The sequence below is a fragment of the Antechinus flavipes genome, chromosome 2 (genome assembly GCF_016432865.1).
Source record: "Antechinus flavipes isolate AdamAnt ecotype Samford, QLD, Australia chromosome 2, AdamAnt_v2, whole genome shotgun sequence".
NCBI classification, from domain to species: Eukaryota; Metazoa; Chordata; class Mammalia; order Dasyuromorphia; family Dasyuridae; genus Antechinus; species Antechinus flavipes.
The window spans coordinates 31,812,102-31,831,105 of record NC_067399.1 but is presented as its reverse complement, the minus strand read 5'-3'; the positions used below and the strand labels follow the sequence as shown (position 1 = coordinate 31,831,105).

Below are 19,004 nucleotides of genomic sequence, written 5' to 3'. Positions count from 1 at the left end.
TAATTATCCACTTTATCCTATATAAGCTTGTTTGTTCATATTTGTTTACTTGTCTCCCCAATTAGATCGTGAGCCCCTTGAGAAGAGACATCCCAATCCCTTATAATTTTATAATTCTAGTGCTTTTCCTCTCTTAATTATTTCTGCTTTATCCTGAACACAGCTTTTTTGTATGTATTTGTTTGCTTGTTGAACTCCCAATTAGATTGTGAGCCAGGTAGATGCCACGGATTAATGTTCTGCTGGCCAAGTCACCCCAAAAGGTGAGAAAAACTCTAGAATGAAATTCTGAAGATACAAAGGGATATAATTCAGAGGATATAAGTCCAGTGAGAAGAAAAAAAGGGAATTGTTTAAACAGACATGTGCTGAGGGAATACTAATCTCCTTTGATTAATATATATATATGTAAACACACATATAGAGATGATGACTATAGAAAGGCAGGAAAATTCTACATAAACTGATGCAGGATGAAGTAAGTAGAGCCAATAAAATAATATGCACAATGTCTACAACAATATAAATGAAAAAAAACAATTATGAAAAAAGACCCTTTAAACCAACATCTAGTAATATATTTTTTAAAATTTTTATTTAATAATTACTTTATATTGACAGAATCCATGCCAGGGTAATTTTTTTTTTACAACATTATCCTTTGCACTCGTTTCTGTTCCAATTTTTTTCCCCTCCCTCCACCCCCTCCCCTAGATGGCAAGCAGTCCTTTATATGTTGGATACAACATCTAGTAATATTGAAGCAAAAATAAAATATCAACAAAAGAACCATCATGAAAAAATAAAAAATGTTATAAAGGCATATTAAAAATGCTTAATATCAATGTGTAAATTTTGTAAAGAACAAGCATGGCTTGAAGAAAGAGCCCCCGTCCAATACCTTGGCAGAATTGGGAGGCTCCCTAAGTATCATGTCTTGCATTTTTTTTTTTTTTTGGCTATATTTCTTGCTTATGCTTTAAAATTTTTTTTAGTTTTTAAAAATACTTTTATTTTATGGAATAGTTCTCTGGGAAGTTGCTTATTTAATAGTTTAGTTGGTAGATTGTCTGTCTTATTTTATTTCTGCTTTCTTTGCCAAGGGGAATAATGTTTGGCCTGACCTGGACAAAACAAAGATGGTGGCTAAAATATGGATTAGGAGTTAGCTAAGGAGATTGCAACAGAGCCTTTGTTGAATCCCTATATCACTTGGCTCAGATGAATTACACTTTTGGATACTGAAAAAACTGGCAGATGTGATTGCTGTCAGCAATATTTGAAAGATTATGGGGATTGGGAGAGATGCCCTAGAATTGGAAAAAGGCAAATATTGTCCTGATTTAAAAAAAAAAAGAGATGAAACTAGAATCCTCACATCAAGACGTGCAAAAAAGCTTTACAGATGTATTATTTGGTCCTCATAATTTCCTCTGGGAAGTACGTGTTATCTGACAAATAAAGAAATCAAGGTTGAGAGAATTGAAGACCTGGGGTCTTGCTAAGTCCAAGACCAGCACCGTGGTGATTCTGCCCCCGTACGTTGTTCCAGGTCTCTGGGTTGCCTTCCATCGTTGTCCCACCCAGGAGAAAGAGCCCCATTGGGTTTCCATGCTCGCTGAAAGGCTTACACAGCATATGAATGCGGACCTTTTTCTTCATGGAAGGGAAGGAGAAACGTATCAGGAGACCCCAGGGAGAGGAGGGAGACTGAAAAACCCACATAGGACCCTCTACAACCAACATTTTCCCTTAGAAGCGATCGAGTTCTCATGGAACCCGGTCCTTACGCCAGGACCTCTTGGACCATAATTTGTAACCCGTTGTCAAGGTATCAAGCGATGGCCTGGCAAGTTTGGGAAATGAGGCCTTAATGGGCTCCCAGATTGTCCACTTTTGACCATTTTACAGGCAAGGAAAAAAGCAATGTGATTAACTTGGGGTCACCAGGCCCAACCTGCGTTAGAACTGTGATTTCCTGGATTCTGGGATCCAAGAATAGAAAATAATTTTGTTTTTTGTGAGGAGAATAAAAGGGTAATATGAGAGAGAACTGGGCTGTAGGAGAATATAGATATTTCAGAAAATTGGGCTGTATTGTACAAGTGTGTACAGATACACAATACGTATATACACATACTTACATATCCAGATATGTATATACACATAAGTATGTTCATATGCATACGTGTGTGTGTGTGTGTGTATACACACACACACATATATAAAATTAAAATTTCCAGTGCTAGTTCTCATGGGTGGGTTCATAGTACAAAGGACAGAGTGCTGGCTTTGAATTCTGACTGCCACTTACTAATCGCTTACTAGCTGTGTGTTTCTTCTTGATCTTTACCTCCCTTATTTGTACAATAAAAGGGTTAGAAGCAGGTAGATCACAGGACTCCAGACTTGGAGCTGAAAGGGACCCTGGAGCTCATTTAGTCCAAACACCCCCCACTCCCCTTATTTATTTGAAAAAATGTATTCATTTTATTTATTCATTCATTCACTCTTTTATTTACTTATTCATTTGTTTACTCATTTATATATTTATTTTTATTTTTATCCATCTCTATTAACAGATTAGGAAAATGAGTTCTGACAAGTAACCGCACTTGGCCGGCCTCAGTTTCCCCAGCTGTCAAACGTGGGCAATGAGACCCAAGTCTGGGATCCTCCCAAGTGCTTCCCACGTTTTTAGGGGGCTTGTGCAGGCTAGGGCTTCCTGGCTCTCCCTGACCTTGGGCCCCGGGGGCTCCAGGTTTGTGACCCCTCCTGCCCTCCTTTACCAGTTTCTCGTGGCAGGGAAGGTGAGGGTCGTGGCTGGGAGAGGAGCCTCTCTGGGGGAAGGGGGGCCCCAGCCTGCGCCTGAGAATGGCTCGGGGCCATTACCATGACAAAAAGGGGACCACTGACCTCGGCTCTAGGGTGGCTGGGTGGGGGAGGGGGCTTCTCCTGGGTTAAGGGGAGGGGTCCTGGAGACTTGGCCCGGAAGAGGGAGCCAGGCTTCCCCGCGAAAGCCCCGGGCTCCAGGTGTTTTAAAAGCCGGAGCCTCCAATCCAGAGGGGTCTTTAAGGCCCATGAGGAGTTTCTTCCCCCGGCTCCCAAACGGTCCTTCTGGGGGCTTGAATGGGGGACTCCACAGGGAGCCGGGGGGAGAGAAAGTGAGAAAAAGCCCAGCCCCCCCCAGGCGGAAGGAACAGATGTGAGCCCCTTTGTGGGGTGGCCGGGGGCTCCCGCCCCTTTCATATGCAGAGCAGCCCTTTGATGTGAGGGGGATGAAAGCTGCCTGCGGGGGGAGGGCCCGCAGGGGGGGCTTTGTCCCGGACAAAAAAGGCATCTGCCCAAAGGCCCGCAGCCCCCTCCCCGCTGCCGCGGGCTCCCGGGCCCCTGTGGCCCCAACAGTGGGGCTTAATCGATTTTTTCCAGGGCACAAAGGGAAAGGAAGAGGAAGGGAAAAGGGGTGGGAGCGGGGAGATGTGCGGGAGGGGAGGCGGAGGGAGGGAGCTGGGAGGCGCCCAGCCTGGCTTGGCCCCCGAGAAAATCCTGGCTCCCCCGCCGGCCGCGGTCTGACCTCTTCCCCTCGCCCAGTCTCAGTTTCTTCGTCTGTAAAATGGAGATAATCCCGGCGCTGTGGGGGAGGGGACGGCCTCTCGGAAGGGTCGGGATGGGCCCAGAAGGCCTCGGAGGTCCCTTTCCTGTCAGTCACCATCACTTTCCTCCCGGGTAAAGAAGGGGCTGGACTAGCTGGCCAGGGCCAGAGCCGGCCCGCGGGGTCCCAGGCCCGCGGGATCATTCGGCGCCTGGCCTCCCAGGGCTGGGGGTCCCCAAGGGGAAGACAGACGTATTCCAGAGAGGCGTCAGGGAAGTTAGGGGGAAGGGAATAAGCACTTATATGGCGCCTACTGTGTGCTTGGCACCCTGATCCACGCTTTTTACAGTTATCTCCATTGATTCTCACAACTGCCTTGGGAAGTAGGTGCTATTATTATCCCCATTTTACATCTGAGGAAACTGAGGCAGATCGGCTGGGGTTATGCAGCCAGTAAATATCGAGGTTGAATTTGAACCCGTCTTCCTGACTCCACACCCACTGTACCGGGGCTGCCTTGGTACAGAGCTGGGGGGAGGAGGAATGATGTGGGGGAGGGAATGCATTTAAAAACCGTGATTTAAAACAAAAAGGATCAATAATTTTTTAAAGAAAATGGATCGGGAGTTTCAATCTTTCATTCTTATTTTTTATTAACTCTTATTCTATTGTTAATTACTATGACTTTATTTAGTAAAAGCTCTGGGCTGATGAGACTGAAGGAAAAACTCCCTGCTGACCCATTGTTCCTGAGCCAATAACGTCCTCCTCCTCCCCGGGAACAATGCCCCAGCCCTCCAAGTGGAGAATCCCACTGACCCTGGGCCTGGGAGGCTTAGGGCCCTGTCACTGTGCGCTCTGAAGTCCCTGACCCGGAGAGTTGCTGCCCACTGTTGCCCATAGAGATCGGGAGACAAATTCTAGTCTTGCTCCATTCATTCCTGGGCAGAAAACGGAAGCGTTTCCCAGAAGATGATCCAGCGAGGGAATGTGGGTAAACGCTGCGGATCGGGGGTCATTTGTCCAGTGGCTATTAAGTGACCGGCCCTGGGCTGGGCACCCGGGAGTCCTGGTACGATGGCGGGACGAGCCCCTGCCCAAGGAGATGGCATTCGGTCTAGAAACCTTAAAGGACCTTAAAAACATCAGCCGTTGATAGGAAATTTAGTGTTAGAAGATTGTCTTATTCCATCGTTTGACAAGTAAAGAAATTGAGCCATTGAAAGAGCGGTTGTACTGCCCGCAGTGGGTTGTGGGAGGACTTGGACGTTGGATTTTGCCCCTATTCTACTCTTGTGGGAAGTGGGGAGCGGCCGGAGACCCTGCCCTTCCTGGATCGTGACCCATTGGATTTCCGGGGCTCTGGTGGGGGAGGGGCTTCCCAGGGGTCCTGCCTGCTTCCAGGGGTGATGGTTCTGTATTATCGGAGCCACACAAATTTGTACGCCTCATTTGTGTCTCACATAGATTGGGGAAGGGGAGGGAAGAGAATGGCCCAGGGCTTTGGGACATTCTGAAAACAGCAGCTAATATTTATATAGTGAATATTCTGTGGCAACCACATTACAAATATTATCTCATGTGGTTCTTGCAGCGGCCCCTCCCAGGGGATTATCCCCGTTTTACTGTTGAGGAAACTGAGGCAGACAGAAGTGAGTAGCGTCTGAGGCCGGGTTTGAACTCGTGTTTCTTGACTCCGCTTCCCAGTGCTTCAGGCCCGTCATCCCCCAACCTGCTTCCACATCCACAGATCACCCTTGGCTTTTGTTTGGACTGAACCTAGGATTTCATGGGGCCAGGGAGTTCCCAGTGAGGAAGCTCACTTGTGTGTAGTGGAGTTCCACGTATGAACCAGTGACATTTCTTATGAATTCACCAGTTTTTGGTGAAAAAATTTCACTTTCCACGTAAGTAGGAGAAGCAGGGCTTCCTTACTTGGGAACAGGTCAGGCTGTGTTACAGGTTAGGGGGATTCTGACCTCCCAGGCAGGCAGGTGCACATCCTTGAGGCTTCACACTGGAAGGAACCAGGTTGGAGCAGGAATTCTGTTGGCTGCCTCTTGTATGGGCCCCTTCCTTCCATCTCTTTAACACAACTCAAATACTCCCTCAGGAGATCCTTCTCCCGTGACCATGGCAACCAGGTTGGGGACCATTCTGGGATGTATGCTCTTGTCCCCCTCCTCCATCATCTCCCCACTTGTTGTCCTTTCTGATTACCTGGTGACACCTGTGTAGGGATCTGGATATATCTAGTTACTCCCATATGGTCTCTCCCATTAGTTATTGTAAAAGACCCTGATGTGGGGAAACATTGGAAGCAAAAGGAAAAGGGGCGAGGTAGATAGATGGTAGCATGGAAGCAGTGACCTTGGACAGACCTTAGGGGAGAGTGAGGAGAGAAGGCTCCGTGGGGTCAGGAAGAGTTGGGTAAGAGTGGAGCAACCTCACAGCTGTTAGAAATATGGCCTCCTGGAAGCTGCCTTCTGCCTCTCTTTGTATTCCCAGCACTTAGCATAGTGCCGGGCTCAGAGTTGGAGAGTTAGTTTTTGTACTGCTGTGTTTGTATACAGAGAAAACATGCGCTAGGCCCGGAGTCGAAAGGGAACATTTATTACATGCTTACTATTGTCAAGTCTGGAAAGATGGAGGGGCAGGCTCTGTGATATCAAGAGGAAGGGGAAAAAAGCCTGGCAAGATGGAGGGCAGATTCAATAATGTTGGAGAGGAAGGAGAAAGGATCCTGGAAAGATGGAGGGGCAGGTTCTGTGATGTTGGGGAGGAAGGGGAAAGATGGAGGGGCAGGTTCTGTGATATCAAGAGGAAGGGGAAAAAAGCCTGGCAAGATGGAGGGCAGATTCAATAATGTTGGAGAGGAAGGAGAAAGGATCCTGGAAAGATGGAGGGGCAGGTTCTGTGATGTTGGGGAGGAAGGGGAAAGATGGAGGGGCAGGTTTTGTGATATCAAGAGGAAGGGGAAAAAAGCCTGGCAAGATGGAGGGCAGATTCAATAATGTTGGAGAGGAAGGAGAAAGGATCCTGGAAAGATGGAGGGGCAGGTTCTGTGATGTTGGGGAGGAAGGGGAAAGATGGAGGGGCAGGTTTTGTGATATCAAGAGGAAGGGGAAAAAGCCTGGCAAGATGGAGGGCAGATTCAATAATGTTGGAGAGGAAGGAGAAAGGATCCTGGAAAGATGGAGGGGCAGGTTCTGTGATGTTGGGGAGGAAGGGGAAAGATGGAGGGGCAGGCTCTGTGATATCAAGAGGAAGGGGAAAAAAGCCTGGCAAGATGGAGGGCAGATTCAATAATGTTGGAGAGGAAGGAGAAAGGATCCTGGAAAGATGGAGGGGCAGGTTCTGTGATGTTGGGGAGGAAGGGGAAAGATGGAGGGGCAGGTTCTGTGATATCAAGAGGAAGGGGAAAAAAGCCTGGCAAGATGGAGGGCAGATTCAATAATGTTGGAGAGGAAGGAGAAAGGATCCTGGAAAGATGGAGGGGCAGGTTCTGTGATGTTGGGGAGGAAGGGGAAAGATGGAGGGGCAGGTTCTGTGATATCAAGAGGAAGGGGAAAAAAGCCTGGCAAGATGGAGGGCAGATTCAATAATGTTGGAGAGGAAGGAGAAAGGATCCTGGAAAGATGGAGGGGCAGGTTCTATGACATAGGGGAGGAAGGGGAAAAAAACCTGGAAAAGTGGAAGGGCAGGTTCTGTGATATCAGGAAGAAAGGGAAAGAAACCTGGAAAGATGGAGGGGTGGATTCAGTGATATTGGAGTGAAAGGGGAAAGAAGTCTGGAAAGATGGAGAGGCAGGTTCTGTGATGTTGGGAAGGAAGGGGAAAGAACTATGAGGATTAAATATGGATTGCAAGGTTGTATTTAACCTTTTTTTTTGGTTGTTATTTTTTTCCCTTTTGATCTGATTTTTGTTGTGCCACATGATTAATGTGGAAATATGTTTGGAAGAATTATACGTTTACCTATACTGGATACTTCTTGTCTTGGGGAAGGGGAAGGTAAGGGAGAGAGGGACAAAAATTTGGAACACTAGGCTTTGCAAGGAAGAATGTTGAAAACTATCTTTATGCATTTGGAAAAATAAAATGTAATAATCATATTATTAGTAATAATAATGATTTAAAAAATCAAATCTCTCCTTCCCCTGGGCTGGGACCTACTGATACTTGGATCTGATTCCTTTGCACCTTGCCTGCCATTTTCAGGTGATCTTTGCCTTGAATCAAACTCTCCTGCAGCAAGAGAGCCTGCGGGCTGGAAGCCTGCAGACCCCCTACACTACAGAGGACCTGATCAAGCATTATAACTGTGGTGACCTCAACTCCATCATCTTTAGCCATGATAATTCACAGGTGGGTCTGCACCCCAACCCTCCCCCTTACCTAGCATGCTGCACTAGTGCTCCCTTTTCCAATGGACACCTACCTCTGAGTGAGATTTCTCTTTGAATGAAAATTAGAATCTCCAAATTCATAATCCACTCACTTCCCCTCCATCCATCCCAGCTTCACCTTGTGAAAGGAAAAATCTTTACTTGGTCTCTCTTAAATTTAAGTATTTTTTTTGTTTAACCTTTTTTATGAGCCTTACAATGGTGATTTTATTAGTAAAGGGACTTTGCAAATGAAGAAACTTCTGATCCAAGTCAGTATCTTATTATTGCTTAGCCATGTCTGACTCTTTGTGATACCATTTGGGGTTTTCTTGGTAGAACTGCTGGAGTGGTTGCCATTTCCTTTTCCAGCTCATTTTACAGAAAAGGAAACTGAGGATTAAATAATTTGTCAAAGACCAGCTACACTGGATTTGAACTCAGACCTGGTACTCTATACACTGGTCACTGAGCTGCTACTTGCAGTCTTAGAAAATTACCTCAGTCATTGAGATGTTAAGTGACTTGTCCAGGGTTGTACAATTAGTAAGTATCTGAAGCAGGATTTGAACTCAGCCCTTCTTGACTCCAAGGTCAGCTATCTGCTCCAAGGCAACTTCAGAACAATGACCGACCAATCATAAATTCATAGGATGATAGGATGAGAGACAAAAGGGGTCTCTTGCTCATCATGTTAGTCCATCCAATCCCCTCATTTCTCAGGCTTTTTTTCAAAGGTAAAAAGATAATGTCCTGAGTTTGGTCTGGCCCAGGGATTTCTCCCATTTCTAGAATCCTTTTTAATTAGGGTTGGTTGAGGAAATGCACTTGAAAACCTTCAGTGATTAAATAGACATGTCATGTAACTGAGATTGATGGCTCCGAGTTCCCTCATGGGGGGCAGGCTGGATATTACCTGTCATAGCCCCTTGATGGTCCACACTTCCTCCAGAAGCTCTCTTCCTAGGCGAGTTTGGCCAGAGCTAAAGCCAGCTCAACAAACACCTTCCTTCTGGACCGGAGTATCTGGTGGCTTTGTGTTTTTCCCTGGGTCTCTGTGGGGACTTAGCTTGGGATCTTTCTGTCTCTTAGCTCAAGCTGGTCTTAAAGCATTAGTCTGAAGTCTCTCTCAGGAGTCACTATGAAATTCATGGCAAAAGGCCTGGCTCTTGCCACCTTCCCCTACTGTTAATTCTTCTTTTGCAAGGTTGTGTGGTGTAGTGGTTAGAGTGCTGAGCTCGGAAATCACCCTGCCTTGGACCCTTCTCTGGCTGTCTGGTCCTGGGAAAGTCACTTAATTCCATTGTGACTCCATTGACTTGTCAAATGAAGAAGTCGGATTTTCTGTTCTTTTTGGTCCCTTGTAACTCTCTTTGTTCCTATGTTCTATCACTAGCAACTGAGAATCCCTTTGAGGGATGCAACTTTGGAAAAATAGTTCTATACTAAAAAAATAAATTTTTATATATATGTATGTGTGTGTGTCTATAATACACATGTATTTACTATATTCTCCTTTCTTACTATATTCTTCTCTGCTCCCTCTCCTAGAGAGCCATCCCTTATGATAAAGAATAAAAAAAGAAGAAAGAAAAGAAAGTTCTATAAAACTAACCAATATATCCCCAAAGCCTGATTTTACATGTATCATTCCACACTTGTAGTCCCCCCTCCCTTTAAAGCAATGAACAGTGTCTCCTTTCTCTTTGTTAGGGTCAAGTGGGAGCTGTTAAGTTTTACTTGTTTTATAGTTGTTCTTTCCACTTAGCCATTGTTAATCATGGTGTATGTAGTTCTTCTGGCCCTGCTTGCTTCATTTTGCATTGTTTTAATTGTTTTATAATTGTTCTTTCCATTTATCCATTGTTAATCTTGGTGTATGTTGTTCTTCTGGCTCTGCTTGTTTCATTTTGCATTGTTGTATAGCTGTTCTTTCCATTTATCCATTGTTAATCTTGGTGTATGTTGTTCTTCTGGCTCTGCTTGTTTCATTTTGCATTGTTGTATAGCTGTTCTTTCCACTTATCCATTGCTAATCTTGGTGTATGTTGTTCTTCTGGCTCTGCTTGTTTCATTTTGCATTGTTGTATAGCTGTTCTTTCCACTTATCCATTGCTAATCTTGGTGTATGTTGTTCTTCTGGCTCTGCTTGTTTCATTTTGCATTGTTGTATAGCTGTTCTTTCCATTTATCCATTGCTAATCTTGGTGTATGTTGTTCTTCTGGCTCTGCTTGTTTCATTTTGCATTGTTGTATAGCTGTTCTTTCTACTTATCCATTGTTAATCTTGGTGTATGTTGTTCTTCTGGCTCTGCTTGTTTCATTTTGCATTGTTGTATAGCTGTTCTTTCCATTTATCCATTGTTAATCTTGGTGTATGTTGTTTTTCTGGCTCTGCTTGTTTCATTTTGCATTGTTGTATAGCTGTTCTTTCCATTTATCCATTGTTAATCTTGGTGTATGTTGTTTTTCTGGCTCTGCTTGTTTCATTTTGCATTGTTGTATAGCTGTTCTTTCCATTTATTCATTGTTAATCTTGGTGTATGTTGTTCTGGCTCTGCTTGCTTCATTTTGCATTGTTTTATAGTTGTTTGTTCCATGTATCCATCATTAATCATGGCGTATATAGTTCTTCTGGCCCTGCTTGCTTCATTTTGCATTGTTTTAATTGTTTCATAGTTGTTCTTTCCATTTATCCATTGTTAATCTTGGCGTATATTGTTCTTCTGGCTCTGCTTGTTTCATTTTGCATTGTTGTATAGTTGTTCTTTCCATTTATCCATTGTTAATCTTGGTGTATGTTGTTTTTCTGGCTCTGCTTGTTTCATTTTGCATTGTTGTATAGCTGTTCTTTCCATTTATTCATTGTTAATCTTGGTGTATGTTGTTCTGGCTCTGCTTGCTTCATTTTGCATTGTTTTATAGTTGTTTGTTCCATGTATCCATCATTAATCATGGCGTATATAGTTCTTCTGGCCCTGCTTGCTTCATTTTGCATTGTTTTAATTGTTTCATAGTTGTTCTTTCCATTTATCCATTGTTAATCTTGGCGTATATTGTTCTTCTGGCCCTGCTTGCTTCATTTTGCATCAGTTCCTACAAATCTTCTCATGCTTTGAATTCCTTGAATTTGACATTTCTTAGAGTACAGTAATATTGCATTACACTCTCAGGACTTGATTCCGTGATCCCCTCAGTGTGACTATTGCTCTTTAAGGACCCATGCTAACAATCACATATCTCTTAAGGATTTTTTTTTACACACAGGTTCCCAATTTTATTAATGCTACATTGCCGCCTCAGGAGCGGATCACTGCTCAGGAGATTGACAGCTATTTCCGCCAGGAGCTCATCTACAAAAGGAATGAGCGGATGGGGAAGCGAGTGAAGGCCCTCTTGGAGGAGTACCCTGATAAAGGCTTTTTCTTTGCCTTTGGTGCTGGTGAGTTTCAGACCTTCATGTGTGCTGAGAGATTCTACCTCTGACTTTCATTGGGGATTGGCCATTCATTCTCTTATATTTGCTGCATTAGTCAGGAGCTCAGGTAAATTGACAGCTGATACCCTCTCGCTGATTTGAAAAACATATTTTTGGTGGAGGTAGCTTACTTACACTTATTGGACGACAGCCCCTTGTTGTTCTGATGTCCCTAAACAAATTAACAAAGTTTTGGCCAAATATTATCGACTAACAGTCTTTACCAGTTCCCGGTCATTTTGGGAAATATCTTTGGCAGCTGAGCCTCCATATTTCCATATTTTTAACTTAATATAATTATTAGTTGATTTAATCGCAATAAGTTAAACCGGTTAATTCAACAAACTTTGCTTCATTTTGCATTGTTTTAATTGTTTTATTAAGCATTCATTATGAAAGAATAAATATGTGACTGAAAAAAGTGTTTATTAATTGCTTCATACATGGCAAGTCCTTGCATCTCTAAGGTAGGCTTTTTATAGGGACAAAGAAAAGGTGAAACAGTCTCTGCCCTCAAGGAGCTTACATTCTGTTGCAGGAAAATTAAAGGAACATGCAGATAAATAAATATAAAAAGATATACCAAGTAAGTGCAAAGTAATTTCAAGAGTAGGCATGGATGGGAAGGCTTACTACCATTAGCCTCCTTAGCTGGGAATTGACTGTGTAAGTGTTATGATTGCATGCATGGTTCTTAAGTAGACTGTCTACAGAATTAGATTATAGCGTTAAGTATTCCTCACCTGTGGCAGCCATGGTCTATCCAGGCACCTGGGAACATCCTGAAAACTGAGCTCCCTGGATTTTCTCCATTTGGCTTTCTACAGTGGATGCATTTTGTGGTTGGGAGAGCCTTTTTGCATGGAAGCAGTGCCATGGAGGGGTGTGTGAGGAGAAAGAGAAATAAAGGCAGCTGGCCTTTGAGTCGGGAAGACCTGTATTTAAGTCTTGCCTTTGTCTTTGTGATTTGAAACAAGTTATTTAGCTTCTCTGGGATGCAGGTGCCAAACTGCCTCAGTTGCAGAGAAAGTGCCAATCTTCAGTGGTGGAGGTTTCTTCTACCGATTAAATCATAGGTCTGGTGTGTGTGTGAAAGAGAGAGAGAGAGAGAAAGAGAGAGAGAGAGAGAGAGAGACAGGCAGAGGCACAGAGAGAATAACTTATACTTTTAATGACTAAGTTGTCAGTTTAAGTTAAGTTTTGGGCCATTAAACATAATAGCTGTCCTTCTTACCCCCTCCCCGCTGCCGTTTTCAGACCTCTTCAGGGACCTTCTCCCAGAGCCCGCTGATCCCCAAGCCTCGCTGATCCCTGAGCCGTGGGCTGCTCTGTGAATGTCAGTTTCTTCCTCTGCTGGTCTTCTCTTGATTACCTTTGTAGAATGGAGAACCAGTTTTTGGCGACTTTTCAGATTATTTCTATTGCTGTTATTTTTTGTTCCCTAACTGACACTCCCTCCTCCTCCATCCCCTACTATTCCTTTGGGCTTTTATCTAACCATATGTTCTTCCTAAGATCCCATGTAGAGGTAACATTGGATCGCGGGCTCATCTTCTACTCTCTCTAATAGAACCAGGGAATTTTTAGTGATCAGAATGATCTCCAAGTCATTAAACGCCAAGGGTGGTAGTTAACTTTGGATTTGCCTTGAAGGTCTGCAGAATGCTTAATATAGATTTTCCTTATTTGAGTGTCAAGTAGGCACTATAAATCTTATTGTTTCCAATTTACATTGAGAAATTGAGGACCCTGGGTCAGGCCATCCCTGCTTTTTCTCTTCTGGCTCTTCCTTTTCCCATTCCCATCAAAACTTCCTTCCTCATATTATCGAAACTTTGCTTACCCCTGCCCTGTCCCCCTCAGTGTCTAACACGGTGCCATGGACATAGCGGTGTTTTGTAAATGTTCATTAAATGAATTGATTTTGTATTTACCAGTCAGCCAGTCAGTGCTTAGTTATGGAATACCTGTTGCTAAGTACTGGGCCAGGCAGTATGAGGAATATGAAGAGGTATAAAAGCGAGCACAGATCTCTATGGAGCTCCACTCGAGACTTCCCTCCAAGTTGTCATTGAGCCATTAATAGCTATTCTTTAAGCCATGCTGTATGCACAGTTTCAACTTAAAAAAGAATTGAAAATCCTAATTATATTTAGTATTTGACCTTTGGAAATATAAGATAATTATGGTTCTCTGTCCCCTAAAGAGGCCTTATTTCTGTCAAAGTTTTCTCCATTTTGGCACATTGGAAAGAGTACTAGTTCTGGAGCTATTGTTACTGTTTTATTTCAATTACGTTACCTCTCCACCTGATACCATTTGGGGTTTTCTTGGCAGAGATACTGGAGTGGTTTGCCATTTCCCTCTCCAGTTCATTTCACAAATGAGGAAACTGAGGCAAACAGAGTTAAGTGACTTAACCAGGGTCACAGCTTTTAAGTATCTGACATTAGATTTGAATGCAGGTCTTCCTGACTCCAAGCCTGGTACTGTATCCACTGTACTACTTAGCTGCTGGAGTAAAAGGACTTGGTTTGAATCCTCCCTTTTCTACTTCTTTTTGCCTTTTCAATCTTTACTTAATTCAATTCAGACTTTCAGAACCTTAAAAAGCAGCACCAGAAAATGAGAATTTTATATGATGTAAAATGATTTGATTCCTTATTAGAGAGAGCTATTTTCAATTTCCTGCTGGAATACAAAAATATGATGAAGATGTGCCTTTAAAGGTATCTAGTGTTCAGCTTGGAAAAGAAGAGAGTTTGATCTCTCTTAGATGAAAATGAAGGTGATTTCAGATTTCCCCACCCCTGTACTTTGTACCCCTTTGAATCTCCTAGTTCAAACCCTCCTCTCTTACTTCTTAGACTGTTACACAAGTTACTATAGTGGTTCATTGCCCCCCAGTCTCTTCTCAATCTGGTCAGATTAATTCTCCTACTGAACAGCCTGGATTATAAAAGTCCACTACTCAAAAAGCTGCCATGATTTCTGATTGTTTGAAGAATCACACCTAATCTTTTGGCTGACCATCCAAACCTTTCACTGTCTGGCTCCATCCAACTTTCACAGCCTCATCCCAGACTATGCTCCCTCACATCGTCTCTGCCTCAGTCAATCTGAACTACATACAGCTCCCTCCATACCTCTCATATGTGTGGAGCCACAAGTTTCTGTACCTCATAGTGGTGGCTGATTCCTATTATTCCCTGGAATAGAAACTCTCTTCCATTTCTGAGGTCAAGAAGAGTGCTCTCTTCCATTTCTGAGTTCAATTAAGGCTTAGGTCAAACAGTTTCTCTTCCATAAAACATGAGAGAGCACTGTCTCTCAAATTAGCCTAGAGCTTCAGATGAAATATTTGTAAAGTGCCTCACATAGTTGGTGCTTAATAAATGCTCATTTCCTTCCCTTCTTCCTCTGTGTTATCATTATTGGTATGTCATGGATGGGGTGCTGGATCTGGAGTCAGTGAGACCTGGATTCAAATCTTACCTCTGGTGCTTATTAGTTATGTAATCCTGGACAAGTAATTTACTCTCTGTTGTTCAGTCTTTCAGTAGTGTGCAACTCTTCATTAGCTTGGGATCATACTATCCATAGGGTTTTCTTGGTAAAGATACTGGAGTGGTCTACCATTTCTTTTTCTAGTGGATTAAGGCAAACAGGTTAGGGCTATTGCCCAGGCTCATGCATCTACGAAGCTGAATTTGAATTTGGGTCTTCCTGTCTCAGGCCCAGAGCTCTGTCTCTTGTCAGTACCTCTGATACAGAGATAATACCAAGCTGCTTAATCTATCAGTTCTAATTTCTTTCTGGGGATTAAAATAGTAGATACCTCACAGGATTGTTACAAACATCAAATGAGACAGTATTTGTAAAAGTTTTAAGGAATTTGTTGTTGTTGTTAACTTTCAGATAGAAGAGGATTTGAGTTCAAGTTCCTTCACTTTGAAGCCAACTGTCTCTATTATTCAGCCAAATTATTTAATCTTTTACTCTCCGTTTCCTCATCTGTAAAATGAGGGGCTTGACCCTGATGATCTACAGGGTCTTTTCCATCTCAAAATCTGTAAGCTTAATATTCCATGATCTCTCCTGATGAGAAGACTGATTTTCCAGGACAGGAATCTCTCCTGTTTTTATATGTCCCGTGACACTTTAAATTAGTGGATCAATAGTTCATAATTATTATTCCCATTTAATAGTTGAGGAAACTGAGGCTGAGAAAGAGTGTGACTTTCTGAAAATCACACAGCTCTGAGTGTGGATTTGAATTTGAATGTTCTTGACTCCAGATCAGGTACTTTGTTCACCAAAGCCCTCATATATCCCTTTTAAAGAATGTGTGCTGAATGATTCCCATCAGGGTCTGATTCTTTAGTGAGCCTCGTAGCTCTACTATTTTAAAGAAGGATCCTCCAAACAGCTTAGAGGGCAGTTTTTAGGAGGGATTGTCTGACCGTGACATAGAGGTCACTTGGGAATTAGACTTTTCCAGATACTAAATGGTACTCCAATCCAAGAGCTGGAAAACTGCTGAAAATTTCATAAATGGGAAGACTCTTCTTTATGGGAAGTCAGAGAAGCAATGTGACCCAGTAGTTGGATTGCTGCCCACTTGGAGCCAGTAAGACCTATGTTCAAATATGGCCTCAGACACTTACTAGCTGTATGATTCTGAGCAAGTCATTTAACCCAGTTTGCCTCAATTTCCTTGTTTGTAAAATGATCTGGAAAAGTAAATGTTAAACCCCTCCATTATCTTTTCCAAGAAAACTCCAAATGGGTCACGAAGAGTTGGACTTGACTGAAAAATGACTAAACAACAATGATGGTGGAACCCTGGAAGAGGCTAATCTGCTTTGGTAGAGGGAGTTTCCTCTCTGGAAATGAAATATGACCAGTATACTGAATATACCAATGAAATCAAGCCTTCCCCCCCTTTAAAAAAGGGGGCTGGTATTCAGTTCTCTTTAGAGGTATTTCTGTTAACATTGCATCCACTTTTGAAAAATTGCAGAGCTTCAAGGGACATTGGAAAGCATGTAGGCCAATGATCCCTCATTTTATAGTTGAGGAAAATGATGTTTATAAAGGTATGATGACTACCTGGCTTCATAGCTAGGACATGAGGGAGCCAGCCTTCTAACCCAGGTCTCTTGACACTTAAGGCTGCAATTTTTTCAGCCATTGTTATTCTTCAGGAACACTATGCTATGTAGGAAAGTAATTTTTTAGAAAATTCAACTTTGCTTGGACTTTCCCTACTTTTAGGAAAGACATTAATTTCTGAAATCCTCCCTTCTGAGGATGGTTGATGGAGGCGCTGAGCATCAGCTGTGGCCAGGATAGCTGTTTGCAGTCTTATGAGCTTTATTATTTTAAGCTGCTAAGAGATGCTTCTCATTGAAAACATTTCCAAATTATTTGGGCCTGAAGATGAAGTTTAAATTGCACAGAATAAGATTATAAACACATATTTTCCTGTTCTTGATTTTAAGTAGTGTATGTGAAACATTGGTTTATGGAAATGTTTGGAAACTTGTGTTTCCCTGTGTTGCAGAAGGCGAATATTGGAGCTGAATTAGTGGAAAGGATTCTGCACCTCGAAATTGTTTTCATTTGATTTAGGAGACTTGGACTAGAATGAGAATATCTGGGCTCATATCTAGGGATCTTGATGGCTGCAAGCTCCATTTGAGTCTGTGGTGAAAAGGACATCTGAGATATCATTAAGAAAAACATTGCTTTCTTAAATCTATTTAACAGACATTTTTAAAAGTACCTACTATATGGCACAAAGAAAGAAGAAAACAGTTTTTGCCAGCTAGAAGCTTTTCTCTTCTGTTGTTGAAAGAAGGAGGAGATAGCACCCAGAAGAGGGCAAGTAGGATAGTGAAGGGCTCTTGGGTCTATGTCTTTGGGGATCAGTTAAAGTAACTGGAGATACACACACACACACACACACACACATATATTTGGGTCTCATCATATAGCATCTCTCCTGGAGCTCTCCTAGGAATTGATCATGTTCTACATTGAATAATTTAGCCTTATTCTTCTACCAGATTGTAAGGTACATGAGAGCTCATGAGGCTGTGGGAAGAAAACTGGATCTAAAGCCAAAAACCCGGATTTCAAATTCTACCTCTAATATTCCCTTGGTGATCTTGGATAAACCAATCAATGGGCCTCAGTTTCCTCATCTGTAAAGAGAAATTCTCACAACTTTGTTAAACTTCTTTCTGTTACAGAGCTCTGTATACAGCAGGTCTTTAATATATACTGAATGAATGGGAAAGATATTTCTTTAAAAATTTTTTTAAAAAAATTTTATTTTTATTAAAGCCTTTTATTTTCAAAACATATACATAAATAAATTTCCACATTCACCCCTACAAAATCTTGTGTTCCAAATTTTTTCCCTCCTTTCTTCCTCGCCCCAGACAGAAAGTAATACAATATATGTTATACATATGTAATTGGAAGATATGTCTTAATAATAAGCCCCAGTTAGCAATAAGCACGAATGTAGACAAGTTTCTGTCTCACACATTGACTAGCTAGGTGACACTGGCCAAGTCACTTAATCTCTCTTAGCCTCAGGTTTTTTCATCTGTAAAAATTGATGGTCTTTAAGGGGTTGTGAGTTTTAACTCTGTAATTCTATGGCTCGATAGCTTCCAAGGCCCCTTCCAACTTTGAGAACATGTAATTCTGTAACCATGGCTTTATTTAATAAAGAAATTTTTTTCTTTTCTTCCTTCCTTATTTAATAAAGAAATAAGAATCCTTGGCCAGAAATGGAATATACCAAAGGAAGACTGGAACATTACAAAGATAATTACAAGTATTTTAAATTTTGAAAAGAGATAGGAGAAGCCTACTTCCAAGTATCAAGCCTATCTTCCAAGTATCAATGATTTTTTTTTTTTCCGAATTTATACTTAGTGTGGGTTTAAGTTGTGAACCTTTGATTGGCCATAATCCCTGCCTCTGGGGAAACTGAGGCTGTTGGTTCTCTTGAGTTTGTGAGTTGCTAGCTGTAGTGGGTTAAGCTAATTTGGGGTCCTTACCAAGACCAGCCCCAATATGGTGCTGAGATGGGCATGGTGGGGGGGGGGTCCAGGTTGCCTAAGAAGGCAATTGATCTAGATTGGAAACAGGGTAGATTAAAGCTCTAATGAGGAAGAGTTAGGGGTTATAAATAGTTCTTCAGCTTCATAACTTGGAAAAATGAAAAGATCTAGTCTTTAAAAGAAAAAAAAAGCATTATTTGTGCTTTTTTAAAACAGAAACTTCTGATTTTGGTTAAATAGCTTACCCAATGAGGAAACTGCTGAAATATGAGAGGGAAATGTTTAAAAATCCAATGGCAACTATGGTCTTGAGAACCTAGTACCATTTCTTGGACTGAGAACTGGAGTGCAGGTATCATCTGAATAGAAAGGATGATTTAAGGATCCCAGATGGAGTTGTAATTATTTAACATTAAATTCTTAGATGTCTCTTATTGTTCAAGAGGTTACAATGGGATTAAGGG

General features: G+C 42.3%; 1 protein-coding gene across 2 annotated transcripts in view; it reads left to right on the top strand.

Moving 5' to 3' along the window:
- TRABD2A (TraB domain containing 2A) overlaps positions 1–19,004 on the top strand; it is a 64,497-nt gene that overhangs the window by 25,797 nt on the left and 19,696 nt on the right. For both annotated transcript variants that reach the window (XR_007950176.1, XM_051974343.1), the window contains exons 3-4: positions 7,814–7,960; positions 11,248–11,422. Coding sequence is in view for 1 of the 2 variants with exons in the window: in XM_051974343.1 (XP_051830303.1) it covers positions 7,814–7,960; positions 11,248–11,422 (322 nt within the window). In the remaining variant the exon portion in view is untranslated. The remainder of the gene's footprint in view (positions 1–7,813; positions 7,961–11,247; positions 11,423–19,004) is intronic.